The sequence below is a fragment of the Acinonyx jubatus genome, chromosome A2 (genome assembly GCF_027475565.1).
Source record: "Acinonyx jubatus isolate Ajub_Pintada_27869175 chromosome A2, VMU_Ajub_asm_v1.0, whole genome shotgun sequence".
NCBI classification, from domain to species: Eukaryota; Metazoa; Chordata; class Mammalia; order Carnivora; family Felidae; genus Acinonyx; species Acinonyx jubatus.
This window is the reverse complement of record NC_069383.1, coordinates 161,305,976-161,333,691: the sequence shown is the minus strand read 5'-3', so window position 1 is coordinate 161,333,691 and position 27,716 is coordinate 161,305,976. Positions and strand designations below refer to the sequence as shown.

The window sequence follows — 27,716 nt, the reverse complement described above, 5'->3', positions numbered from 1 at the left end:
TGAAGAAATTCACATCCCCAGTCACTGATTTGGGTTCAAGAGATTCTGGGCGTAGGAATTAATGGCTTCTCTCCACGCCTGTATTTGTTCCTTCAATTTCCAGCCTGGTTTTCAGATTCCTTGATTTGATTTTTAAAAGCCTGCGTGTGACTGAGACCTTTTGGGTTGGGTCTTCATAGTCATTTGGACACCAAGTGTCTCCTATACTTTCAGGAATGTCAGGACAGAGGATTGAAAAGAGCTTGACGGGCCCATCAGCACTGCACCCGGCGTTAAACAGGGCAACCTCGGCCTTTATGGCTTGTCCACCTCTTGGCACCTTGCCCTTGAGGGACAAATCATTAATCTAAGGGTGAAGGTGGCTGGGGCTTGGCCGCCTGTCTCATCCGCTGGTCACCGAATATAAAAGTCCTAGTTGAATTCTTGCCTTATTGCTTGGGCTGCTATTTCTTTGCCCCCAACCAGGACTTCCGCGTCCTGGGGCGGTCAGATTGTACTAGAACAGGCCAAGAAGGAGGGGGTGATTTCCCAGACACTCCTTCCTCCTGCCCCTTTTCTTAATTGGGCTGTGAAGCCCCCACGGAGGGTACCTCACCGCAGCCACTGAAGTGACTTCACTGGCCGCGTGTCTGCTCCAAGCCAGGGCCCTCCCCAAGGGCGGGGCCCATGGCATCTCCTGCCCTGCCCCTTTCCTTAGAGCTCTCAGGCCAGATGTCAGTGGCTACACTTCCTCCCCGAGGTAGGGGATGTGTGCGGACAGAATGGTCTGTGTTCCTATTGTTGGGGTGGGGGGGGGGGGGAAAGGGGGGGATGGAGTGGCCTGAAGACCAGGCACTCTGGAATTTGTTGTGTATTTTCTCTTAGTAAAGCTTTTTTTCTTTCTTTCTTTCTTTCTTTCTTTCTTTCTTTCTTTCTTTCTTTCTTTCTTTCTTTCTTTCTTTCTTTCTTTCTGAGAAAACAAAAACAAAACAAGACACGGGACGACGGACAGATGGACTGATATATCCTCGCCTCCCTGACTGAGAGATTGCAAATGCAAACGGGACGCAATACCGAAAAGGCTTACGTGCGAGGTTTTGCGCCCAGGCCAAAAGGCAGGCTGAGCGAATCCACAGCAAGTCGCTGTCCCCCCAGAGCTCAGCCTCGGGTCAGAAGGGCGGGAGCCGGCCACACAGAAAGTCAGGTCCCAGCGGAGCCGCCTCCTTGGTCCCCCCTCGCCCCGACCCCTCTCCCCTTGGTGCCACGGGCCGAAGGCTTAGCTGCAAAGTCAGTGAGTAGTTCGCCAGCGTGGCAGTGCCCTCTGACCCCAGGGTGCACCCTCCTCCCCGCCCTGAGCACCCCTGCCGCCGGGGCTCTGGACGCAGAGCCAGGTGAGGAGGGGCTGGCGTTTGAGGGGGTCCTTTGAACCCTGAGCTTGTCTTCAGAAGACATTCCCCCTCTGGAGCTGGCAGGCACACTTTGTCTAATGCGTGTCTGCCCCGCGGGATTGAGAACCCCGGGCGGGTAGAGATGGAAGCGGCTCCGTTCACATCTGCACCCCAGGATCCTGACGATGCCTCAAGAAACACGGAGGCACAGAGGGGGGCCCCCCCGTGTGCGGGAAGCCGAGGGTGAGGAGGCCGAAGACCTGTCTCTCTGCCACCCCGGGCAGGGGGGCGGGGGGCGCACGGTGCCGCGTCTGAGGGGTCCTCTGGGGCCGGAGAGGGGGTGAGGCCAGACTCTGGGGGGTGGGCAGGACGGGGCACCGGCTCACGTGTGTGAGGACACAGGACTGGCTCACACGTATGAGGAAGTGTCGGGAAGGATGCTCGCTTCACCTCGTCACTGCCCCCGGCCCCGTGTCGTTGACGTTGGAAGTGGACCTTTTACTTGGGTTGGTCTGTGGACGTTGACATCAACGACGCATCGGTATCTCGACAACAAGTTCTTCCCAAGTCGACGTAACCCCAGAGCGAACGGACCCCACTAGCAGCCCCCCCCAAAACGGTCAGTTACACTCTCTCTCTCTTTTGCGCTGAGGAGGTACCCCGAGGGAAGCCGTTTCAAACGACCAATGACTCAAGTCATGAGGGAGCTGAGAGAGGGCGCCATGGGGAAGCATTCTAGCGAGGGAACAGCCTGTGCAAAGGTTCTGGGGCGGCACCGGGCCTGGTGCAGTGGAGGAACAGTGAGGGGCCTGTGTGGCTGGAGACAGAAGGAGGAGGGGAGGGAGGGAACAGGGCAGGTCGGCCAGGGCCCCAGAGGCTGTTTGGATGATGCAGGCTTCTACTTGGGAATGTGACGGGGGGACCCGGAGGCTTCTGAACAGAGAAGTGCCGCCATCTGACTCTGGTTCCAGTAGGACCACCCCCACGGCTGCTGCGAGAAGGGCCTGGAAGCTGGGCGAGGGCAGCGGCCGACGGCTGGCTAGGTGGTGGCCGCGACACTCCACGGGAGAGACGGTGGTGGCGGGGGTGGGGGGGGAGGGGGAGGAGGGGGGCTGTGGTGGAGGAGGAGGGAGAAGTGGTCTGATTCTGGATCTTTCCGAAGGTGAGGTCAAGAGCATCTGGCGGGGGGGGGGGGGGGTTGGGGAGGAGGGTGGGAAGCAAGGGTGCCCCGCAGCAGAGGGCGGGGGCACAGGGGTCGGGGCAGTCAGGGCTCCGCTTGGGACACACGGTGCTGGGCCCCAAGCCGCAGGCGGGTCCTGGAGGGGGAGCTTCGGGAGAGGCCGGGGTGGGGGTGGGGGGGTGCCTGCTGGGAAACAGCCTTTCCCCCAGGGAGCCAGGGTGGGGTCAGCAAGCCGGTGACCATCCCACGGAGCCGCCGATTCTAGCCAAGCCCCAAGCCTGGCCTGCAAGGTACGCCTGGTCGTCACACGGGCCTGCAGTCGGCCACCAGCTGACGGCCAAGCGCCCTTTGACGATCTGTTTCTCCGTTAAAAAAAAAAAAAGTCATATAATCTGAATACACTCAATCTAACAACCGGTCCTCCTCTCAGGGTTGGAAAATAACAGCTCACTGCAGTGGACCACGGCTGTCCCCAAAGGACAGTGACTGAGCCACCGGTGGGGGGAGGGGTCCCTGAGTGGGGGGTGTTGTTCTGTGTGGGGATCTGGCTGAGGGGCAGCCCTGGGAGGAGCCCAGGCCCCTCCCCTGCTCAAGGAGGGGGACCTCGACCCCAAGTTCCTCTCCCGGGGCCAGGCACACTGGCGGGGGGTGGGGGGTGGCTGCCTCCAAGCGGTGGCTGCGGGTGGGGAAGGCGTTTCCGCCCCCAGGGCCCCACTTCACGTCCTTGGAAACAGCTCTCCCACGTTTCCTCAGCTCAGAGACCGCTTGAGGCCCCCCTCCTCCCGTGGGCCTTTCAACCCCAGGCTGGAAAGTTCCTTCCACCTGCACACCCCCTGGTCGCGGCCCCTTCAGGGCATCTTGGGGAGCTCCAGGGACCGGGGCACTGGCTGCGTGTGGAAGGCGCTGTCCAGCCTCCCAGGCTCGGGGCATCTCGCCCGCCCCGCCCAGCCTACGACGGCGCTTCGAGAAGCCAACTCTGCGGAGCGTGACAACCAGTTCCGGCTGAGGACTCCCACGGCGGGACTGTGTGCACACTCAAGTGTCACCTGGGCGCACGTTCTCACACACGCTTGGCCACTGTGCTCCCTGGAGTGAGATTCCCTTGTTCCTTCTGCTTCCTTCCTACTCAAGCACGGGTCTGGTGGGGGTGGGACGGCACGACCCAGGCTTTCCGACAGGGGTCGGCTGGGAGGCCGCCAGGAAAGCGGGTCCGTGGGGCCCAGCCCTCAACCAGACTCCTATGCGCTGGGGCTGGGCTGGCAAAGGAGCGGGACTCGCCCAGCGTCGCCCAACACAAGAGCGCCGTGGGCCGCAGGCGGCGGCGGCGGTGACAAACATCGTGAGCGAGCGTGGGACACACGGGCCCCACCTATCGGCTGGGACACGTTCCCTCCCTCCCTCCCTCCCTCCCTCCCTCCCGGCTCTCACATTTCCGGGACTAGCTCTAGGTGGGTCTCTCACTCCGGTGTGTGTGGCTGAATCTTCAGAAAGATCTTATTTCTAGTCTCTGATTCTAGGCCGCCAAGCCCACACCCTGCTTCTCGCAGCGCCTGATGTCCGAACGAGACTCAACGACACACGGCCAGGGAGGCACAGACGTGGGGTGGGTTTCCTGCTGGGAAACCGACGGGCAGGGAAGCAGTCAAAGCAGCCTCCTTCCAAAGGAAGTGTTAGAAGCCGGAAGCACCCCTGTGGCCAGAGACAAGCGGCTCATGCATGTCCCCCCAACATTTCAAATCCCCCCGTGAACCCCGGCTGCCCCGGGGCTTGTGCCCCGTACGCTGCCTTCCGCGGGGCCGACCGGGCGCTGGGCCGGCAGGCCGAGTCACGGCCACGCGTGTTCGCGTCGGGGCCCTGCTGAACAGGGCTGCCGTTGCGCAGCCTTGGCCACGTGGTGCCTTCCGAGTTGCAGACCGAGGGGTCTTCTCCCCCAGCTCGTCTGCAGATGCTCCCCTCGCCAGGTCTGCCCGCAGGGCTGACGTCATCCAGCAGGAACGGGCGACGGGGAGCGCAGGAGCCACCTGCTCTGGGGGTGGGGGACACTCAGCAGGGTCCTGACGCTTCGATTCACTTACGGCTTCAACACAGCGGGTGTGAGGCTGCTCTTCCTTCCCGTGACCGGCCCTCTGAGGCCCTCGTCACGCGTCCCTGGGGCAGCACAGCGCACCCGTGCCGAGCCACCAACCTGGAAGTGTCTGCACCTTCCCCGAGCGCGGTTTCCGCCCCACAATCACTGCCCTTTCTCGTGCCCTGTGTGAATGTCGGCCACGACCAGAGTCTTGATGGGGTCGTAGTTAGGCAATAAAGACTCTTGGCCGGTCACCTCTGCCAGTCCCGTCCCGCCCCGCGCAGCTGCCCAGGGACAGGGACACTGGCCGTCTCCTGGGGAACAACCTGCCATCTTGGTTTCCCCGGAGGGAGGCGAGGGAGGTAGACCCTACACAGTCAGAACAGGCAGACGTTTGCTGGTTTGCACTTTTCTCAAATTGCCTGTTGGTTTGTTTGTTTTTTCCCCCAAAAAGCTGATCGCAGAAAATGCAGCTAAGAGTCACGGTGGCACCCGCTTCTCCTGTTGTGGCCACCGCTTCTCTTCGTGTCACTTTACTGGTTCTGCCTCTTCCCTGCCAGGCACTCGGCGGGTTGTGGCACGCGTATCACACACGTTAGTCCCACCGCCCGCCAGAAGGGGCAGGTGCTGTCACCAGCTACCTTGGCAAGTGGAGACTCCTCTCCCTCACGCGGGTGAAAGGCATTCTGGCCGGACGTGGAACCCTAGATTGGTGGCCCCCCTATCTCTTGTGTCACGTCACGGTCTTCGCTGGCTTTTAAACTGTCTGTGAAGGTCACGAGCGCGGCAGGGCAGACTGCCACATCGACACACACTTACATGGCTGTTGAGTAAACCGCTTTTGTGTGAGGTGATCCCTTCGCTTTTTTGGAGGTTTTCAATCGCCATTTCAAGCTAAAGAAAACGTGTGCAGAAACAAACAAAACAAAACAAAATGGAAAAAAAAAAAAAAAAAGGAAATCAGATGGTTAGCATCAGCCAAGATTTGTTTTTATTAATATGCAAATAATGATTTAAGCGCCTACAAAATAAAAACCAGGCTGGACGCAGGCGGGGGGACGGTTAAGTTGTGAGTTCAAGCCGCGGCCGGGAGTGTTGTTCCTGCCGTGCAGGCGAGCCGGGGGGCGGGGAGCACAGGCAGCGGGATGAGTCGTGCTGTGAATGCTGGCGATTGCGTTGTAACACAACACGTGCACACGCAGAGCACGAACGCTGAGCCGAGGCATAAGTTCGCGTCTAGACAAAGCCAGCACCATAACTGCCCGCTGCTCCCCTGGACCCGTCATCGTCATCGGTTGCCGGGGAGAATCAGCTGTCTACCCAGGGGCGGCCAGCAGCGCTGACTTCCTGGCCAGCCTGTCCTGTCGCAGAGCTCGGAGCCTCCCTCCTGGATGCTCCAGGAAAACAGCAAACGAGGCCGGAGACCCTGGCCCTGCCATCGGGAGGCGTAGGGGCCACCGGGCATGTCACAGAGATAAGCTCCCGAATGCCGAATGAAGCGTGGGCTGCGCAAAGAGGGGTATACAGGAAGGAGATCGAGTCGCAGGGGGACGTCGCGCGAAGCTAACAGTGGGCCATCCTGGGGGAAGGGGCTTCTGAGTTGGGTCCTGAGGACTTCCTGGAGGCAAGGAGCTGAGCTGGTGCAGTGGGTCGACGCACAGGAGGAAACAGCCGGCTGTGGGCGGCTCCCACCACATCTGTCCGCGCTGAATGTGACTTGTGCACGTCAAACGGAAACTGAAAATCTGCCGGAGGCCACCACGCAGGCCGAGGACCGCAATGGAAGGAAGTAAACCTAATGCGCTGACTTTCCTCAAACACGCACGGAAGGCAGACCTCAGTGATGCTTGTGCAGAGAGCAGGGGGAACACGTATTTCGGAAAGCGCAGCTGGGCGGGGCTCCTGGGGCTGAGTGCGGGAGCAAGAGGGTCACTGTTTTGCCCATCACCTCTTTTGACCGCTGGGTGTGTGTGTCCGCTGTCCTCACTGTTACCCAACACCGTGCCGGACGTTCTAGCCGGGGGGGGTCAGGCAACAGTGAGGAACCAAAGGCATCCGTATTGGAAAGGAAGAAGTAACGTGCGGATAACATGATCTTAAAGACCGAAAATCCTGAGGGACCCACCAAAGCACTGTTAATGCTGAGAAGCAACCCAGCAGAGTTGCAGGTTACAAGATCAATGCCCACAGATCGGTTCTGTCTCAACAGTGAACAACAGGCGAACGAAATAAAGAAACAATCCCGTTTGCAGTAACGTCAAAGAAAATCCAATACCTAGGAATGAATTTAACCAACAAGGTAAAGCATTTGTACGTTAAACTATAAAACGTTGTTGAATGAAATTAAAGACCTAAATAAGCAGAAGACATCCTATATTCACGGGCTGGAAGACTTAATATTTAAATTTTTTTTCCCAACGTTTTATATTTTATTTTTGGGACAGAGAGAGACAGAGCATGAACAGGGGAGGGGCAGAGAGAGAGGGAGACACAGAATCGGAAACAGGCTCCAGGCTCTCAGCCATCCGCCCAGAGCCCAACGCGGGGCTCGAACTCACGGACCGCGAGATCGTGACCTGGCTGAAGTCGGACGCTTAACCGACTGCGCCACCCAGGCGCCCCTGGAAGACTTAATATTTAGATGGCAATACTCTCCAGGTTGATCTATAGACTCCAAGCAATCCTTATGAAAATCCTCTATGAAACTTCTGACTGCTTTTTCAGAAACAGACAAGATGATCGTAAAATTCGTATGGCATTGCAAGGGACCCCGGATAGCCAAAACAATCTTGAAAAAGAAGGACAAAGTTGGAAGGTTCACATTTCCCAGTTTCAAAACCTACTACAAAGTTACAGTAACCAGAACAGTGCAGTACGGGGATAAGGAGAGACATATAAGTAGACACATATAGACCAGTGGGGTGGAATCAAACTTCCAGGAAGAGTCCCATATATCTGTGGTCAACTGAGTTTTGACGAGGGTGTCACGAGCATTGAATAGAGAGAGTAAACTTCCGAACAAGTGGGTTTCCACAGGCAAATGAATGAAGTTGGCCCCCACCTCACAATATATACAAAAGCAACTAAAAAATGAATCAAAGAGCTAAATGTAAGAGACACAACTGTAAAACTCTCAGAGGAAAGTATAAGGTAGTCACGTACAATAAGTTTATCTTCATGACCTTGGATTTGGCAATGGATTTTTAGAATTTTTATTTATTTATTTATTTAATTAATTAATTAATTAATTAATTTATTTATTTTTGAGACAGAGACAGAGCATGAGTGGGGGGTGGTGTGCAGACAGAGAGGGAGACACAGAATCCGAAGCAGGCTCCAGGCTCTGAGCTGTCAGCACAGAGCCCGACGCGGGGCTCGAACTCACGGACTACGAGATCATGACCTGAGCCGAAGTCAGAGGCTTAACTGACTGAGCCACCCAGGCACCCCTGGCAATGGAGTTTTAGATGTGATGCTAAAAGCACAGACAAAAGATTTAAAAAAAAAAATTCTTTACAAAGATAAATGGGACTTTATCCCACAGGATGGGAGAACGTATTTGCAAACCATATTTCTGATAAGGGTCTCGTATTCAGAATGTATAAAGGACTGTCACAACCCAACAACAAAATGGCAAATGACTCAATTAAGACATGGGCAAAGGACTCGAACAGACCTGTCTGCAGGAGGCACATGGGAAGATACCGAGCATCATTAGTCACTAGGGAAACACAAGCCCAGACCACGGTGACACGGCACTTCCACACGCACTGGTACGGCTACTAGAAAAGAAAGAAAGAAAAGAGAAAGGACCCTCACACGTGGCCGGTGGAATGTGAAACGGTACAGCTGCTGTGGAAAACAGGCCGGTAGTTCCTCAAAAAGTTACACGGAAACTCAGTTGAACTATTACGGCTCAGCAATTCCACTCCTGGGTACACAAATGTCTGTAGCTGCGTCATTCATGATGGCAAAAAAAAAAAAAAAAAAAAGGAAAAATCCGAGTGTCGGTCACAGACGACTGCATATACGCATCCAACATGGTATATCTATACAACGGAATGTTCCTCGTCCACAAAAAGGAATGAGGTAGTGATACACGTTTACAATGCGGATGGGCCTCAAAAGCGTGATGCTCAGAGAGAGAAGCCGGTCACGAAAGCCCAGGTAGCGTATGATTCCATTCATGTGAAATGTCCGGAACAGGCAAATCCATAGGGACAGAAAGCAGACTAGCTGCCATAGGCTGGAGGAGGAGGGAGTGGGGGGCGGGGGAGGTGACTGCCGATTGGTCAGGGTTACCAGTTGACAGCGTGTTTCCTTCTAGGGTGATGAGAATGTTCTAGAACTACTAGATAAAGTTAATGGTTGTACGGCATTGTGACTGTACTAAATCCCATTGAATCGTACACTCAAAAAAAATTTTTTTTAACGTTTATTTACTTTTGAGAGAGAGACAGGCAAAGCGTGAGTGGGGGAGAGGCAGAGAGAGAGGGAGACACGGAATCGGAAGCAGGCTCCTTCCAGGCTCCGGGCTGTCAGCAGAGTCTGACGCGAGGCTGGAGCCCACGAACCGTGAGATCATGACCTGAGCCAAAGTCGGAAGCTTAACGGACTGAGCCCCCCCCCCCCCCCACCCGGCGCCCCTGCATCGTATACTTTTAAATGGTTAAAAAGATGCATTTTATGTTACGTGAATTTTACCTTGATTTAAAAAAATATACAACCAATTAAAAAACCTATTGTTCTCTTGCGATTTGAATGGATCTTTTGCCCACATGTATGGTTTTTGTAACATCACACACTTGGTCACGTGGAAAATATTGGCTCACCGAGTTTCTGGATGTTCCAAATGATGACGCACTTCACTAAACGCTATTGAAAATCGCATTTGTTATTATTGACCAAGCTCATCAGGAGGATACCAGGTTTTCAAAATTCTAAGTTTTCTTTTTTTGGTTGAAAATTTATTGGCAACCAAATTAATTTTTCCCCCCCGGACCCATCCGCCTCGTGCTCTCCTTTTTGAGGAAAACGCCTGCCAAATCCTCAAGTCTGAAAACTCATCATTTGTCTGTTATTCCTTCAAGCAAACACTGTGTTTCGTGACAGAAGTGGCTGGTGCAGCTCACAGTCCTCTGCCCAGCGGCTCTTCCTTAGCACAGTCATCACACTTTGGCAGCAGAAGTGCGTTTTGTCACCCAGAATATTAGAAACGACTGGGGTTTCATACAATGACTGTTTACTGCTTCACCAAGGACCTTAGGTGAACCGTAACAGCAAGTTGCACTACGGAATTCGCTGCTTCTCTTCTCTTTTTCACTGTGAGCGTTGGGTGGTGCAGAAGCCGGTGGCTTCTGGGAGAGTCTGACGCCTCCGCCTTGCTCCGCGGCCTGCCTGCGTTTGTGCCCGGGGGCGCATCGATGTTGATTTTGCACAATCAGTGCAAACCTCAGCACAGGGAAAGCTGGCGACAGGCTGATGGCTTAGTATTATTATGAAAACAGTTCTGACCCGGTGGGCCCCCGGGGCCGGTCTTGGGGACACCCAGAAGAGTGCCAGACGTCTTGAGGACTGCCTGCTAAAAACTGGAGAGCTACCAGTGAGTATCGAGTATCGTGGAAAAGCACACAAATTAAGGCTTGCTGCAGAAGACCATCCTGAAGAACCCATAGCTCTTAAATAGGGTCCGCTCAAGCCCACGGCTGCAGAGAATTAATTTAATGCACAGTGGAACCTCCCCCAGGTGTTCGTTGTATTTTGAAATCAAAACGACAGTTGGGGTGTCTGGATGGCTCAGCCCGTTGAGCATCTGACTCTTGATTTCGGCTCAGGTCGCGATCGGAGGCTCGTGGGATCCAGCCCTACATCAGGCACCGCGCTGAGCTCGGAGGCTGCTCGAGATTCTCTCTTTCTCCCTCAGTCTCTGCCCCTCCCCTGCTCGTGCTCTCTCTCTCAAAATAAATAAATACACATTAAAATAAAATTAAGACGTCGGGTAAACATCAGAAGGCGATAAAGAAGGTAAGGAATCCCCCCCCCACCTCCAAGGCCAGAGGGGGAGGTTAACGCCCGGCAGGCAGCACTGGAGGCGCAGTGCGCACGCCGGTCCAGCAGAGGGCGCTGCGGCGCCACCTCCCAGCCCCGCGCGGGCGGCCCTAGGGGCATCTGCGGAAAAGGAGCATCTCGCTGTCGCAGCCCGAGCCTTCCTCGCACACCTGCCGGGGGCGACTCTCGCTGCACAAGTACAAACGCCTTATCCGGTCCGCTCAGTGGCTGGCGAAGTTAGTGTCTACTCTCTGAATACGCTTAACATAGAGGCTAATTTTATGTTTGCCTGGAGTTTAATCTTCAGTCAGGAGGGTCCAAGGGTGGCCTCCGTGGAGCCCCCCCCCCCCCCCACCCCGGGGCCCAGGCAGCTTTCCCTAAAATCATCTGTTTTTTGAACTCCCAGCACTTTCCTTCCATCTTGGTATTGTGCATATGCTGATGCGTCCATTTCTTGACTCCTCGGGAGCTTTTTATTTTTGATTCGGCGTAATGCAGCACATGCTCCTTTTGATTGGCCCCCTAAACATCTTTTTTTTCTGCTACATGAATTATTAACAGAATGCCAGGGGAAAAGGACACATGCTTTAAGGGCTTGTTCAGAAGGAGGGCAGAAAAAATACATAAGGGTTCGCGATCAAAGATAAAAGAACCTGACGTAACAGCAGGTAGCGGTCAAGTTTTAACAGTTCCCGAGTGTATTAAAATAAGCCACTTATTTAGAAAATTCCTCTCCTTTCATGTGTAATCCTAGCAAGATTCTTCCTGATTCAAAGACTGTACCGGTGCCTCCTAAGGAGGCATGAGTGGAGGTTCGTGAGTGTGTGCCCACGTGGCCATTCCACTTATAACAAAATAATCTCATTAAAAGGACCTGCTGGGATAGGGGTCACCCCTACCAAGGGCCAGCAATGACCAGCGTTGAAGTGGCCCCGGCATCTCCAGACGGGTCTGCCAAAATCTGACATCAGGACCATGCCTCTGGGGGGTTCCCTGGAAAGGCCAGGGAGGAGTGGGGACAGGACAGGAAGGTGTTAACCCTGCATCCTCAAATGTAGCCCAGTTATGTGACCATGAACGGAGGAGATCAAAGTTTAAATGCTTTAGGAGCAACCCTTTTGAATGAATCTCTAAAGAAAATGGAGAGTCGTTTAAAAGGAAGAGACACCGTTGGACTTTTGAGGGCAAGGATATAAAGCCCAGAATTCTGCCTGCAGAAAGGATACGGGGCCCACAGCGAAGGGCCAGGTGGGAACGTGGAGAGAATTTGGGGCTCACCGCTGGGGAAGGAGGAGGCTGGCCTGGGGGGAAACAGGGCATTTTAAATCTGTTTGCCCATTTTTATTTTGCTCATTAAACATGTTAAAAACATGTAAGTAATATTATACATGCTTGCCGTACAAAAATCTGATTATGCCAGAGATGGTCTCCACTTAGGGCCAGGACGGCGGTGGGGCCACAAGGTGCCCCGGGCACCAACCTTAAGGAGGCGCTCATTCTCAAGATCCTGTCGGGGCAAGGTTGGCACGTGGGGGTGAGCGCCTCCTTAAATTTGGTGCCCTGGGCACCTGGCCTGGCCCATCCCATTCTAGCCCTGCCTCAACTTCTCCCCGGCACCCGACTTCCCTACGTGGGAGGAGAGGCCTTTACCAATAGTCTGGTGTGGGTCCTTTCAGGTGCATTATATCGGACTCACATTTCATTTAACGTTTTTTTTTTGGGGGGGGGGTTGTGTTAGTTGGGGTTGTGTTAGGTATTCAGCTCTGCTTACCTGCATTTACCACTTAATCTTTTGTGATTACCTCTCTGAGGCAGTTTACACATCAAGGGCTGGCAAGCTTTTTCTATAAAGGGCCAGATAGTGACTGTTTTGGGTTTTGTGGGCAAGTCTCTGTCCGCATCTACTCAACTCTGTCCTAGGAGCTGGAAAGCAGCCACAGACCAGTGAAGGAATGGGCGTGGCTGTGTGCCAATAAAACTTTGTTTAGAAAACCAGGCAGCTGGCTGGATTTGGCTTTGGAGCTGTGGTCTGCTGCTCCCCCTGCCCCATAATTCTACCAAGAATTACACATTATGGGTGTTTTAGACTATTGTTAAACTGTTTTCTTTGTGAACGACATGGGTATAGAGGTGATGGTGGTGTGGTATTGTGAGTGATTCCATATTCCAAAGTGGTTAATCTTATGTGACGGAAATTTTGCCTTAAGAAAAAATTAAAAAAATAAAAATAAATAAGATAGGGGCACCTGGATGGCTTAGCTGGGTAAGCATCCCACTCTTGATTTCTGCTCAGGTCATGATCTCACGGTTCGTGGTTCGAGCCCCGCTTCCGGCTCTGCACTCACAGTGCGGAGCCTGCTTGGGAGTCTCTCTCTCCCTCCCTCTCCCTGCCCCTGCCCTGCTGGCACTCTCCTCCTCACTCTCTCTCAAAAATAAATGAACTTTAGGGGCGCCTGGGTGGCTCAGTCGGTTGAGTGACCGACTTCGGCTCAAGTCACGATCGCACGGTTCGTGGGTTCGAGCCCCGCGTCGGGCTTTGCGCTGACAGCACAGAGCTTGCTTCGGATTCTGTCTCCTTCTCTCTCTGCCCCTCCCCCACTCAAATGCGCACACTCTCTCTTTCTTGCTCAAAAATAAATATTAACAAAATTAAAAGATAAATAAAAAGACTTAAAAAACTTAAGAAAACTTATAAGGTAACATATGCATGTGGTTAAGAATTCACTTGGGGCGCCTGGGTGGCTCATTCAGTTGAGCGTCCGACTTCGGCTCGGGTCATGATCTCATGGTCTGTCAGTTCGAGCCCCGCGTCGGGCTCTGTGCTGACGGCTCGGGGCCTGGAGCCTGCTTCTGCTTCTGTGTCTCCCTCTCTCGCCCCTAGCCCACTCGCATTCTGTCTCTGTCTCTGTCAAAAATAAATAAACATTAAAAAAAAAAAAAAGAATTGACTAGAAGGAAAAGGTACCTAAAACAGCGAGCCTCCCTCTTCTCTCGTCCTTCCTGCCACAGAAACAGTCTTTCTACTGGTAATCATTTTTAGCAGCTAGCGTGTTTAGTTCTTATAATTCCTAGAACTTTTAACAATAGAGTCCTACTTCTTCATCAGTTTTCAAAATTCTAAACTTTTCCTTTGGAAATAATTCCAGACGTACAAAAACACTGTAAGATTAGTGCCAAGAATTCCCGCAGACCCTTTCCACCAGCCTCCCTGAAATGTTAGCATCTCCCGTGACCACGGAACCAGGTCTCACGTGACCTCAGCACAAGGACCAAGACCCAGAAATCAACCCCCACTCACCACGCTCAGCCAACCGAAAGGGCTCATTAGAATGTGACGGTCCTTGCACTCCTGTCCCTTTCCTGGCCCGGGATCCAGTCCAGAGTCACACGCTGTGGTCATTTGGCATACACAGCCGTGAGAGAAAATACCAGAAAAATGAGAAATGGGCGGGGAGTGGAAGAAGCTTTTATTAGATCAACGACCCATTTGTCCACAGTCGCCCTTGACCTCCCACGTGGGTTTGTGTCGCTCTGCACAGGAACAACGGCTTCTCCAGTAAATTAATTGAGGCTTTCCAGAAAAAGCACGGAAGAATGTTTTCCAGGAGGACATTCACATGGTTTACTTTTGTCACTAGAGGAGACCAGAGATGAAAACCTCAGATCCGTCTCAAAGCGGTGCTCCTGAGCAAACGCAGGTAGTGCTCCCCGCCTTTACGGAGAAATGCGCAAAACCAGATTCCGAAGTGATGATGTCGGGGGCGCCTGGGGGGGGGGGGGCTCAGTCGGTTAGGGGCTAAGTCCAACTTTGGCTCAGGTCATGATCTCACGGTTTGTGGGTTCGAGCCCCGCGTCAGGCTCCATGCTGACAGCTCAGAGCCTGGAGCCTGCTTCGGATTCTGTGTCTCCCTCTCTCTCTGCCCCTTGCCCGCTCACACTCTGTCTCTCACTCTCTCAAAAATAAACGTTAAAAACAATAACAAAAAATTTTAAAAAAGGGTGATGATGTCATTGAATGTTTGTCCAAACCCACAGAAGGCACAGCACCAGGCATGAACTCTGATGTCAACTAGGGGCTTTAGTTAATAATAACAGTGTGTCAAGATTGGCTCACTGGGGTAACAAACCTACCAAACTTACCCAAAATGCTAATAAGGGAAACTGTGTGTGTGTTGGTGGCGGGGGGGGCTACGGGGATTCTCGTACTTCCTGCTCAATTTTTCTGTAAGGCTAAGACTGCGCTTAAAAAAAAAAAAAAAAAAAAAAAAAGGAGTCGGGGCGCCTGGGTGGCTCAGTCGGTGAGCATCGGACGTCAGCTCAGGTCATGATCCTGCGTTCATGGGTTCGAGCCCCGTGTCGTGTTGGGCTCTGTGCTGACAGCTCAGAGCCTGGAACCTGCTTCAGGTTCTGTGTCAGTTTTGCTCTCTGTCCCTCCCCTGCTCATGCTCTCTCTCTCCCCCCCACCCCAGAAAAAAGTTAAAAAATTATTAAAAAAAGGAGTCTATTAAAGAAAAAAAGTGATGATAAATATTTTTTTAGTCAGAGAAAAAAGTGGATGCGCTATCGGCAAAATTCCTTCATCAAACAACGTGCGCTTGCTCCCAAAGGGTTTGCTCTGGCCGTTGGGCAAAAGCTCTGATGTGCAGAGGATGAGGCAGGTTCTAGCAAATGCTTGCGATGCATGTGAGGTCGCTGTGCAGTTAAGGTGTTCCGCATCTTCACTGGCAGGCTATAGAGAAGACGTTTTCGTGGTTGATGATCCATCGTGAGCTGTGACCTGTGTGGGTGGCACACCGGCCCCGCGGGCCAGCTGGAAGGGTCACTGTGAGACCAGGAGGCCAGGCCACACAGCGGGAACCACGGACGCTCCATTCACGGTCTCCCCTGGCCTTGACCCAGCGCAGATGAGCTGGATGGAGTACACGGGATTCGGCTTTTCTGAACTCACGTGTGCCGGTGCTCGGGGCCGAGAGGCTCGCTTGTGTGTTGAAAGCCGGAGCTGAGTCTCTGATGACACCGGTAGAGAAATTCCTATGATTCCAAGTGACGTGTCTCCGGGGTGTGCGTTGTGGAACTTGGAGCCGTCGGTCCGGGGCCCTAAATATCGCCATTTCTCATGTTGGAAAGGAGATCTCAGGGTTTTCGAAGACGACTCAGTGTCCCAAGGGACTGGGCTGCCGATCCCCACTGGCTTCTCAAACCCAGCGCACGAGGGTTTTCTTCCTCTGGAGGAGGAAGCAATCATGGCAGTCTTAGGCAGATCTCAAGTCTTAGGCACATTTGAAAATCACAGCAGGCGCCACAAAGCTGATGCCGGTTCTTTCCGGGGCCGGAACGCGACCAGAGCCCTCCTGACGCCGTTCTCCGAGGCGACGTCACTTCTCACCCTTCTGGCTTCGGCGCGGCACGTGCTGGAAGGCCAGCCGCGTGGCCCGGGCAGACACCATCCCGATCTCTGACGATCTCCGCCGCTACCTGGGAGCCAGGACCCCGCTTTCCTGGAAGCTAAGAGTTCACGAAGACACCACCCAGAGGGGTCAGGTGGGACTTGGCCACCGGCGGCTTGCCCTTCAGTAGGCCGGACCTAGGCCCCGATGAAACACCGCGATGGCGGGTTCCCGCATGGACAGGAGTGCTGTGTTATTACTGTGAAAACTGGCCGGACCGTTTGCCTTCCTGGGTCCCCACCGTGTGGCCCGCGGGGGCCGCCCGACTGCGCTGCATGACTGCCTGCAGCCCGAGAGCCCCGCGGGCGGAGGGAGCGGCAGGGTCTCCACCCTGGGCGGCCCGAGGGCCCCCGGCTCCCCCCACCCCGACACGCCACGACCCAAAGGGCCAATCCTGGGCTGGAGTGGCAGGGGCAGGCCTCTCGGGGGAGAACCTCTGTCGCGTGTGGTTGAAGAAAGTGCAGCGCTAAGCGGCTTTATCGAAAACGCACCATTCGGGCAACTCACTTTTCAGTTTGACAAGATACCGATGAAATAACGGAGACTCAAGAAAATCCACCACGGAAGTCGGAAACCTCTCCTCAAGGCCACAGGGTGATTCCCTCCAGCCTCCGCCTCTGTTCTCGGAACCAACTCCAAGTCCCAAAACTCTGACGGGCAAAGCTGGCAGGCGTCAAGTGCCGGGGGCAGGAGCCTCGGGTTAATTCTGTGGTTCCTGGAAAGTCCCACAGATCCCTGCTGCAAACGTGTGCCATGTTCCTGTGCCGAAACAGGTCGATAAACAAGCGAGCAGGCAGGGTCGGGAAGCAGATCGTCTTCTGGAACGATCACTCTCCGGGGCTTGCATGGAGAGGGGTGTCAAAACACAGCCCATTCCTGGATTCCCAATTGGTTTAAAAACACGATTCTTCTGAAGCGACCGGACGACAAACCACAGTGGCCGGGTGGCCTAGGCTCTGGGCAGCACATATGCTTGCAACAGGATAGCGTGGACCATAGAGAACGCTGTAGTTTCTCAGTAAATCTGTGACCCGCGACCCTAGTATGTGCTGCTATTACGTACTGATGCAATTTACTAACATCCAACCTGTCAGGTTCGTGACAGTTAACGTGGTCTGTGAGGAATGTTTCTCATCAGTATCCGCTCTAAACTCCCATCCCTGCAGCCAGTCCTCCGAGGGAGTAAACGTGTGGTTGCCAAGTGGCCACCCAGGCCCTGCCGGGTGGAAGGGACTGAGCGAGGCGAGGTGCGAGCTGGTGAGCCAGGACCAACCCCACCCCACATGCTACTGCCTCTAGAGAACAAGTGACTTTTCTCCACCCTGTCCACAGAACTGGGTCCTGGAGAGCACTCTGGACACAGAGGGCCGCAAAACCCGGGAGGGGGTGCTCTCTGATGTCAGTGACCCCAAAGCACATCAGGAGCAAAAGGACAGGGATGAGGCAGGAACATCACCTTCTATTTTGGGAGGTTAGCCCCACACCAAAAGAGGAAGTTACTCCCTAACTGATGATCGGTCAACGTAATCTGTCACAGGAACAGTCTATAGAAGAAACACTCACGGTCATATCAACGAAGAAAAAGCATTTGACAAAAGTAATATTCATTGATGATAAGGACTTGCAGAAAACTAGGGATGGAGGGGAATTTCCTCAATCCGAAAAAGGGCATCTATGAAAACCCAGAGCCAATATGACACTTAGTGGTGAAAGACTGAAGATTTTCCCCTAAGACTGGGGAGAGAGCAAGGATGTCCACTCTTGCCACGCCTGTTCAACACTGTACTGGAAGTCCTAGCTAGTGCAAAAAGACAAGGAAAAGGAATAAAAGTTATCCAGATTGGAAAGGGAGAAGTAAAATTGTTCCCACTCGCAGACAACAAAAAACTCTTGCAGCTCTTATAAGTGAGTCCAGGGAGGCTGCAGGATGCGAGGTCAACAGCCAAAAATGAGCAGTTGGAAACTGAAATTAAAAATCAATACCATTTATAATAGCTCCAAAAGCATAAACTATTTAGGCATAAATCTAACAAAATATGTACAGAATTTATATGCCACAAATTACAAAATGCTGACGTAAGACATCAAAGATCTAAATAAATGGAAAAAACATACTATGTTCACGGATGGGAAGACCCAACACAGTAAAGATGTCAGTTCTCCCCAAATTGATCTACAGGTCTAATATTGTTTAATCAAAATCTCACTATGAATTTTTTGTAGATATAGACAGACTGACCTAAAACTTATATAGAAAATTCTAAACTTATGTAAACAGCCAACATAATGGTGAAGTGAGAGGAAACGCTCTACCCAATCTGGAATGGAAAGACACTCTAAAGACTGGGAGAACATATTTGCAAATCACATCTCTGACAGGGGACTCATATCCAGGCTATATAAAAAACTCTCAACACTCCACGGTATGAAAACAAACCACCCAGTTAAAAAATAGGCAAATGACGTGAACTGATAGGTCACCAAAGAGCATATAACGAAAGGCAAGCAATCGCATAGAAAGCTGCTCGCCATCATTAGCGATTAAGAAAACGCAAATCACAACCACAGTGAGATATCACTACACACCTTATGAGAACGTCGAACATGAAAAGTGGTTGACAACATCAAGTGCTGGTGACGAAGTGGAGCATGGGGACTCATACGCCGGGGGTGGGGTGGGGGGGACGCGAAATGGTACAGCCACTTGGGAAAACTGTTGGTGGTTTCTGGTCACATTCAACAGACACTTACCACGTGAACCAGCAATCTTGCTTGTAAGTATTTACCCAGAAGAAAGGAAAACGTATGTCCGTACAAGAACCTGCACGTGAGGACTTACAGAAGCTTCATTCATAACCACCAAAAAACTGGAAATTGCCCAAATGACCCTCAAAGGGTGAATGGATAGGTGAGCTGTGGTATAACGGAATCCTTCCCAGTAGCAAACAAGCAGCAAGTACGGATTCGTGTGATAACGTGAGTGGGTCTCAAAGGCACCACTGCGAGTGCCAAGAAGGGTCAGTTTTACTCTGTGTTAATTTTCCAAACGAACTAAAATAAAAGTAAGCGTGGAAACTAGGCTCTGAGAGCAGACATGTTTTTAAAGCAGGTCAGGAGCAGAGTCTGGGGCAGGACCCTGGCGGCAACAAGGGGGTGCAGTTCCCGAGGGAGACTGCTCCCTGCCGAGGTCGGTCCAGCGGTCACGGGGATAGACGGGCCTGGGCCTCTGGGAGGGCGACGCCAAGGGTGGCGGTCCCACCAGCACGGCGACGCTGGCCCCGGATGCAATTTCCACAGCATCCCGGGAGGGGCCTTTTACCCTCTCTGTTTACCACGGGGTACCTGCTTCCAAGGGGCGGACGCTTGCCTCCGACCACGCGCCCTTCCTGGCCGCAGAGCTCTGGCTCCGGTGCCCCAGGCTGCCTTTCACTCACCATCCCCGCTGCCGAGGAGAGTCTATTCTGGGTCTACCCCGCTGCCCCGGAGAGCCTCGTACGTACCGTAGCCGGCGACGACCGGGAAGTGTGGGCCAGGGAGTGTCTCGTGCCGTCCATCCCCCCGTGGATGAGATAGGCTCCCGCGCTGGAGACAATAGGGCTCCCCCCGACATCCATGGTGATGCCCACCATGCTGTGGGAGGGGACCGCCGGCGGGGAGGAGCCTGCCACGGTCACCTGGGCGCCGCCCGGGGCCTCGAAGTAAGACGCTGTGCTGCTCGGGGCGTACATCTGAGGCTCGGGGTTGTAGGCGTAGGCCGTCCGTCTGTCAGGAAGAGAGGAGGTGCCTCCTGAGTCTCACCGGGGTCCGGGAGGACTCCACGTTAAGGCGGAGCCCCAGGAGACCGCGCCTACGGGGTCACTCAGACACGAGGGGTCAGGGAAGCGCAAAGTTCAAAGCGATCGTTTCTGAAAATATTAAGGATCGCGGGATGACCCATCGAAACCGATGGAACAATTCTGTGTCTTATTATGGTTACACGAAATCTACTCGTGGGGTAAAATGGCGCAGAGCGTGCACGCGTGTAGGACGATAGATGGGAGTGAGGCCCGCAGGCTAGCTGGCGGTGTATCCCCCAAGCCAATTTCTTGGTATCGTGCTGCGGTCACGGAAGATGCCCCCCCCGGGGGAGGCTGTGTGCTAATTCTGCAACTTCTTTAGAGTCTATGATTCTTTCAGAACGAAAAGGTTTGCAAAATGAAATTGCATACTTAAAAGAACTTCTAAGCGATACCAAGAATTTGCCTGATGTTCCTTTACCATCTGGATTAAATGATTAACCATGCGGCTTGAGACTCACAGTTTTAAGTTCCGCTCGCTCCTGTCGAGCTGACCCCAGTAAAAGACTAAAGCGTAGCGATGTGTCGTGAGCTGGCCCCTCCGCGTGGCAGTGAGGCCCCTGTGACCGCCTCCCAGAAGTGTGCTCTCCTTCCTGTCCCGACCCCACCCCAGGGCAACAGCTTATCTAACTGCAGCGCAGGATCGAGCCCAGGGGCACGGGGCGACCTGCGGACCTCGCTCAGCTTTCATGGGCTGTTCACCCCCTGTTCACGTCCTGACAAGGGTCTGTGCATATTTCGGAAGCTTCGGCGCTGTGCTGCAGAAGCTCACACAGCTCCAGCCGTCACGGCCGCCAGCCTTCATGCCCACCCCTCAACTTCCGAAAGGGGGTGATGGAAAGCAAATGGGCAAAGGGACTCGTGTCTTAAGCGCAATGAGCTTCATGGGAAATGTATCATTTTCTGCCCCGAGCGCCACATAGTTGGAAGGCAGAACATTCCAGAAGTCCTTGACAAATGGAAAATCAAGTTTTAGCAACCTCATAAAGAGCCAGAGGTGAACACAGGCAAGGATGAGAAGGCAGAGATAAAAATGGTCTCTGGGTTGTGAAGACTGAACCTTCAGACTTAAAAGCTCGATTAGGTTTTCGTTTCGTTTCATTTTGTTGAAAGACTGCCTTTTCTGGCAGTAAAAACTACAAAGGCCTGTGATTTCTGAAATCTCCACAGGGCTCTGATGCCCTCAGACTGTCCTAATGGTTCCCACACCACCCAAAGGGGGAGGAGGAGAAGTTTGCGAGTACAGGCCCCAAATGGAAAAAGGTGGGGTAGTCGTGAGAGAAGGTTCTGGACGTGGCCCACGCTTCTCTGACAGGCAGGCCCTTCCGAGGGGAGAGGAAACCCACGTACAAGGCTCCATTGGTGTAGACCGTGTCTCCGCCTTCCACGTACTGCACCTGCGGGGGGTACACGTGCTGCACGGGCTGGACCTGGAACATGAACATCAGATACCTCGTGTCACACACACCAGTCCCCTTGCTGTTCAGCCTGTCTGTGTCTTCTGTGGCCTTTTGTGGACATTGACTCCTATGTTTCCGATCTGGGGCGTCAGACACCCCTCGCCCTACAGGGCAGGGGGCGCAAGCCGGTTATACTCTACATGGCCGGGCGGCCCTGGCACCCCTCCCCAGAGGGGCCGGGGTCCTTGGAAGGAGAAACGTGCCTGGAGTGGGAGATGGAGCGGGGGCACCGGGAAGCCTCGTCTGTGGCAGTGGCCGTGGCGCACCTCCGCAGACAGGGACATGGCCCTGGTGGTGGAGACCCAGAGCTCTGCGCACAGACCTTGAAAACCTCACCACGGAGGGAACCTTAATGGATGCCTAATCCAGCTTCCTTTTGGGGTGAAAAAATCTGGGGCTGGGTGTCATCGTGACCGCTAAGCCTTCGTGTGGGGTTGGCAGGATGGGACTGACTCCCACCTCCCAGGCCAGGCCAGGCCAGGCCAGGCCAGCGTGGTGCTGGAATTAACAATCGATGGATCGTGAGAAGCTTCTAGGGATTAACATGCTGGGCGGGCTGTGCCTTAGGGGACTGGGTGAAACACAGAAGTCACTCTGCCAGTCCAAGTTGCTCAGGGACAAAGGCCCCACAGAGAGGAAGCTTCTAGAATCACGACACTGGTCTTGTTCTCCTGTCCCCCAAGGAGCTGAGACAGAGCCACTGGCTCCCTGCCGGGCCTGCCGAAGCCTTCGCTTCTCTCCCACGACCCGAAAACCTGCTCCCGTTTTCACTGACGCAGTTACCGGACAAGCCCCTCTAAACTCACCAGCTTAGATTTAAGCCGGAGCTGCCGGGGGAGAGAGGTGTGCTCTCTGGTCTCAGCTGTCACCACAATCACGCTCAGGGGTCCTTTCAGGCAGGAGTGTGCACTAATTTTAATTCCGTATGTGACAGGGCACAAGTCCGCCAACTCCAGCCAAATCTGGCCCGTCTCTTTTTGAACATTAAGTTTCCCTGGGACACGGCCACGCCCCTTCGGGTACATCTACAGCTGCTTTTGTGGGACAGTGGCAGAGTCCAGCAGCTGGCCTGCTAAGCCAAAAAATACACTATTTGGCTTTTTCTGGAAAAGTTCTGCCCTCCGCTGTCCCGGATCATGCCGACTCTGTGTGGCTGGTGCACCCAGGCCCTGAAGCTCGGTTGCCAGATAACCTCATGTCACAAGAAGTGCTTCCTGGGTCGTGCACTCGTCTGAGGGCACGACAATTGCCTCCCCAAGAAGTTCCATGTTGCTCCAAACCTGAAACTTGGCTCTCTGTCTGCGTGTCTACCTTAGCACCCCAGTGCTCCGTCGGGCTGCTGGGTTGTCCCCCAAATGCTGAATCTCTGAATGAATGAAAGATCATCAGCTTTCTTGGCTTGTTGCAAACTATCTGCAGTAAAAGAATTTTTTTAAACACAGCTTTCAAGGGGCTGAGCCTTGAGAAAGGCTGAGCCTTTCAAGGGGCATAGCTTTCAAGGGGTGGCTCAGTCGGTTAAGCATCCAACTTCGGCTCGGGTCATGATCTCACAGTCCACAGTCTGTGGGTTCGAGCCCCGCGTCAGGCTCCGTGCTGACAGCTCAGAGCCTGGAGCCTGCTTCGGATTCTGTGACTCCCTCTCTCTGCCTCTCCTCCCTTGCTCGCACTCTGTCTCTCTCTCTCTCTCAAAAATCAATAAACATTAAAAATTTTTTTTAAACATAGCCTTCAAAAGAAACTTCTGGTACAGAGCTGAAGATATCAAAGACAAAGCAATAGCAACAACAGAAAAGGGTGCATTGTCCAGAGAGGGCACCGGATCACTCAGTGCTGATGTGTCCCGTTTCACCTGGGCTATGGTTACCTGCTGTGGCACCTGCTGGACCCTGGGGAGGGAGATTGGCTGCATCTGGGCCCCTTTGGGAGCCGAGCCCGCTGTCTGGACCAACACCCTCTAAAATGGAAGGAGAAAAGGACATTTAGACTTGTCAGAGGTTAGTCCTTAAAGCAAATACAGGTTATAACCAGGGCTACCGCCATCTACTCCACCATCACCTTCCAGAAACATAGCGAGATTGGCAGGAGAGGAGCGCACGCGCGCGCGCGCGCACACACACACACACACACACACACACACACACACACACTCTCATTCTCACGCAGGAGCACATGCGCTCTCCCTCCCTCGGGTCTGTCTGCGAGGTGGCCTGGGCTGTCCCTGACATCAGGCTGAGAGGCTGGGTGATAAGAAGAACCCTGCAGACAGCTGTCCGCACCACCTTTCCCATCCCTGGCACCAAGCTGGGGCTGGTGGCCGCACGTGTCCAGCGCGGTGGGAAGCTATGCTGGACGGGGCAAGCTGGAAGGCGAAGCGTGAAGAGCCCGTTGGGGGAACTGAGGCAGCAGGAACTCTTGTCTCTGGCAAGGAGAGAGGCACCCACTGTTGCGGGGAGGCAGGGAAGCCCACCAGCAGGAGCGCTTGGAACTTTCCAGAAAGAGAGCACCCCATGTCAGCGGCAGGGAGTCTGCACGGGGAGCAGACAATGCACCCCGGGGGCGGGGGGAGGTGAGGCCAGGGACGGCGCGTGGGTGGCTGCGGGGACCGGATGCCTTGCTGGCAGGGATGAAGCCTTGGAACTTGGGAGGCACGCGGTGGCCATGGCAGGACCCTGGAGGCAGGGCCTGGGCCCCAGCCAGCCCGTGGCTGCTACCGAGAAAGGCTGGGCCACTCAGGCCTGAGACTGCGGTGTGGCGAGAAGGAGCCAAGGCGGCCGGGGGCGGAGGGCCGGCGTGTCAGGTTCAAGTGGGCAGGGAAACAAGTCAATTAGCTACAACTCAATCTGATCACATCCCCTTGGTGCCCTGAGACGGGCTTCCAAGGCCCACACCGGGGCTGCGTGTTTGCAAGAAATGAAAGCTTAAACACGTCTGATTATCTGTTCTGCAATGAACAAGCCGCTTTCACGTCTGCCCTTTGGTTTTGGCTGAATTATGGGGCTTTTCTACCTTTGTCAATTCTGTCATGCTTCTGACTTTTGGATTCGTACTCGTAGGTGGTCACATGGCCACAGGGGGCCTCCGTGCGTGTCTCCAGGTTTCCAGTCTGTTCCGTGGCCTTCAGCTTGGTGTGGTCCTACATCGCTAACTTTATGTCTAAGTCTATGGTGTGTTTCCAGCCGTGGTAGAAATCCAGAAGGCAGGAGCCTTAGCGTGGAAGTTCTCTCCTCGCAAATTGTAAAGCACGTATCCGTTTGGATGGTAGAATTTTAACCGATCTTTTGCCTTATCCATAAGGTTTCCCCGTGTAATAGGGGTACTTCCAAGGCATAAGAAAGTGTCCATTAAAAGATAGGAATATACCAAGCCAAGTTTCTTTTTTGAGTTTGTAGCGTTGGGTCCTTGGTGGGGCCTTTGCAACAAATAGCGAAAAAGCCAGTGTGACATGGAGGGACAGGGGGAACAGAACAGAGGGGTTGCTAGTTCGACAGGAGCAGCGTTGGGACCGTAATGTCAGTTCAGGAAAATATAGATTCCTTTCTCTGCTGCCTCAAGTGTTTTCCCAAACCTAAGTGGGGGCGTTCCCCTCCCCCCCCCGCCCCCCCAGGCCACACTGGCTTTCTCGGAACAGCCTGAGCCCCGAGCAGCGGGCAGGCTGGTCTGTTACCTGCGGGGAGGCTGGCACAGGCTGAGCCACGGGGGCCTGGGCTGCTGCCGACGGACACAGAGCCACAGAAGCCGGCGAATCGGATCCACCCTCTGCATTCTGCATGCTCAGTTCTAAAGAAAGGCGGAGAGAGGTTGAGTGGGGCGGGACTGCAGCCACGGAGGCCCAAGTGGTGACTACCTATGGTCTTCAAACTTCACGTGCACGTCGGCTGGCCATACTGGGGAAGGAAGAAAGGGAACCCAGTGGCACAAATGCCTCATAGGAAGAGCCGCGGGGGTGGGAGGGGTGGCAGGAAACGTTTTTCCCAATATAAAACCAAAAGTTCGCTCTGCAGACAGTCCTTCCCAGGGCTCCTACAATTGTTTACTCATCCATCCAGTGAATCACAAGCTCCTGATGGATGCTTGCCATCTGGCGGGCTACGGTACCCCAAACTACAAGTGCATTCTCCTAAGGCGGGGTTTCTGCCCCTCAGCACTGGGGACACCGGGGCCGGATTGTCCTTCAGGCCGACCTCGGCATCCCTGACCTCCACTCGTTAGATGCCAGGAGCGCCTCCCCCCTTCCCACCCCCCACCAGTCATGACAACCCAAAATATCTTCAGACATTGTCCAAGATAGGAGATACACAGTGGGAGGAAAGAAGCATTTCCTCTTGGGCTGGCTAGAAGTCCTGCCTTCTGTTCCTGGAGATCCTCGCCCATGAGAAGGGCATAAAAGTGTATTTCTTTGCAGCCAGATGCGTACATCTTTCAAGTAGGTAGTTTAAACATTCCATACACAGGGGGCCTGGGTGGCTCAGTCGGTTAAGCGTCTGACTTCGGCTCAGGTCATGATCTCGCGGTTTGTGAGTTTGAGCCCCGCATCGGGCTCTGTGCTGACAGCTCAGAGCCTGGAGCCCTCTTTGGATTCTGCCTCCTCTCTCCGCCCCTCCCCTGCTCGTACTCTGTCTCTGTCTCTCTCTCAAAAATAAATAAAACGTTAAAAAAAATTTTGTTTTAATTCCATACAAAAAGACTCATTTAATACCAGAACAAAGTGGCAGATGGTACAAAAAAATCATTCCATCAACATGCTCAAGGTCAGACGGTCTGCACTTTGTAAGAACCGGCTACCTTCGGCACTTGAGAAGCTGTTAAATATGCAAACTGCGGAGAGGAGGTGGCTTTGTGGGCAGGTACAGCCCTGTCCTGAGCACGTCCCCCCAAGCCACAGGTGGGGTCTCCCCACTTCTGCCTCATGCAGGGCCTGAGCAGCAGGTACACAGCATGCTGCTCAGGAGGCACCTGCCAGAACTTTCCGTATGCTTCTATCACCGCGAGGGCTCCCACCTCTGAGGACGAGTGGAGAATTTGTTGAAAACTCCTTTTTTTTTCTTTTAATGCAAAGAAAAACTGCTAACAGATGAATATAATTTGCCTAAAGAAAGCGGAAGGCAGCGTGTGAGTGTTTTAAATCTGTTGAGTGTTGGTTTGACCCCATCTTTGTTGATGAGGAATAGTCTGTGACGTGGCCCATCCCCCTCCCAAAGACTTTGCACCACGAGAGCTGCTGGCTGGATCCACGGGTCTGTGGCCTGTGCCTGTGGCGCTTTCCTGTTTCCCTGACTCGGTCCTTACCACTAGATGTCCCCAGAGCCATGTGATGAGTGGCACCCCCTACTTTTCTTTTCCTCTTCCACAAGAGGAGGAGACGTGAGGATTTCCAATGTGTATTTCCTGGGTCTCCAACTCTCTGCCTTCCTGACAGAACTGACCTTCGGAATTATTCTGCAGGAAGTTGCGCAGTCGAGGTCTTATGCACAGTTCCTCCAACATCCGAGTCAGTCATCTGCACACCATGCGCCCCTTTGTTCCAATCTGAAGCCAGGAAGTGGGTAACTCCAGTGGTAGGAGCAGGAAAGCATTGGACCTGGGCTCTTGGTGGAAAGAATCCACTAGTGATGAAGCCAGCGAGCTGAGTCAGAGGCCGGCTCCTTGCTCACGGGCAGGAAATAACTGTGCTCCACAGTCTAAGTCTTATGAAAACCCGGGGAGCCCGTGAGAGTGTGAGGTAGACAGTGAGCCCACGCTCGGCTCACTGCGGCCAGAATGCGACTTCCAGAGTGCAAATCATCCGACACCACGCCAAGTTTTCACACTGACGTGCTTCCTGGTTTACTGCACTATTTACCATGTGCGGTCCGTCACCCTGCTCAGCGTATGGCGTGTAGGCCCAGGGTCACAAAATATTTTCCGCAAAGGACGAGAGGCTTTTCTTGCAACTACTACACTTTGCTGTGCTGGCACAGGAGCGGCCATTGCTAACACGCACGAGTGATTCTGGTTGAGCACTAATAAGACTTCATTTCTTAAAAAAAAAAAAAAAAAAAAAAGTCCATTACAAAATGTCCTATGGACTATAGTTGTTGGTCCTTGGCTCATATAATTTAGGTTTGATGAAGGGATGTGGTTTTGGAAGGTGGGTCGAAAAATTACACTGTCTGGGGTCAAAGTCTTGAGGTCCCAGGCCCTGGAACCACTGCAAAGGTCTTGTGGCCACATCTCACCAGCATGAGAGAACTGGGGGGGCCATAGGGGATGATCCAAATTGTTAGGAGGATGAAGCTGCCAGCATTTAAAGACGAATGGAAATATCATCTGG

General features: G+C 53.6%; 1 protein-coding gene across 5 annotated transcripts in view; it reads right to left on the bottom strand.

Annotated features, from left to right (window-relative positions):
- Positions 1 to 27,716, bottom strand: part of RFX2 (regulatory factor X2) — a 91,535-nt gene that overhangs the window by 14,437 nt on the left and 49,382 nt on the right. For 3 of the 5 annotated variants that reach the window (XM_053220024.1, XM_053220025.1, XM_053220023.1), the window contains 5 exons: positions 25,071 to 25,183; positions 23,271 to 23,360; positions 21,297 to 21,376; positions 19,611 to 19,872; positions 5,435 to 5,509 (listed from right to left, as the gene is read on the bottom strand). In XM_053220024.1, coding sequence (XP_053075999.1) covers positions 5,435 to 5,509; positions 19,611 to 19,872; positions 21,297 to 21,376; positions 23,271 to 23,360; positions 25,071 to 25,175 — 612 coding nt within the window. In that variant the 5' untranslated portion in view covers positions 25,176 to 25,183. Of the gene's footprint in view, positions 1 to 5,434; positions 5,510 to 19,610; positions 19,873 to 21,296; positions 21,377 to 23,270; positions 23,361 to 25,070; positions 25,184 to 27,716 lie in introns of those variants that run through there. The other 2 variants (XM_053220026.1, XM_053220027.1) reach the window with 1 other exon arrangement.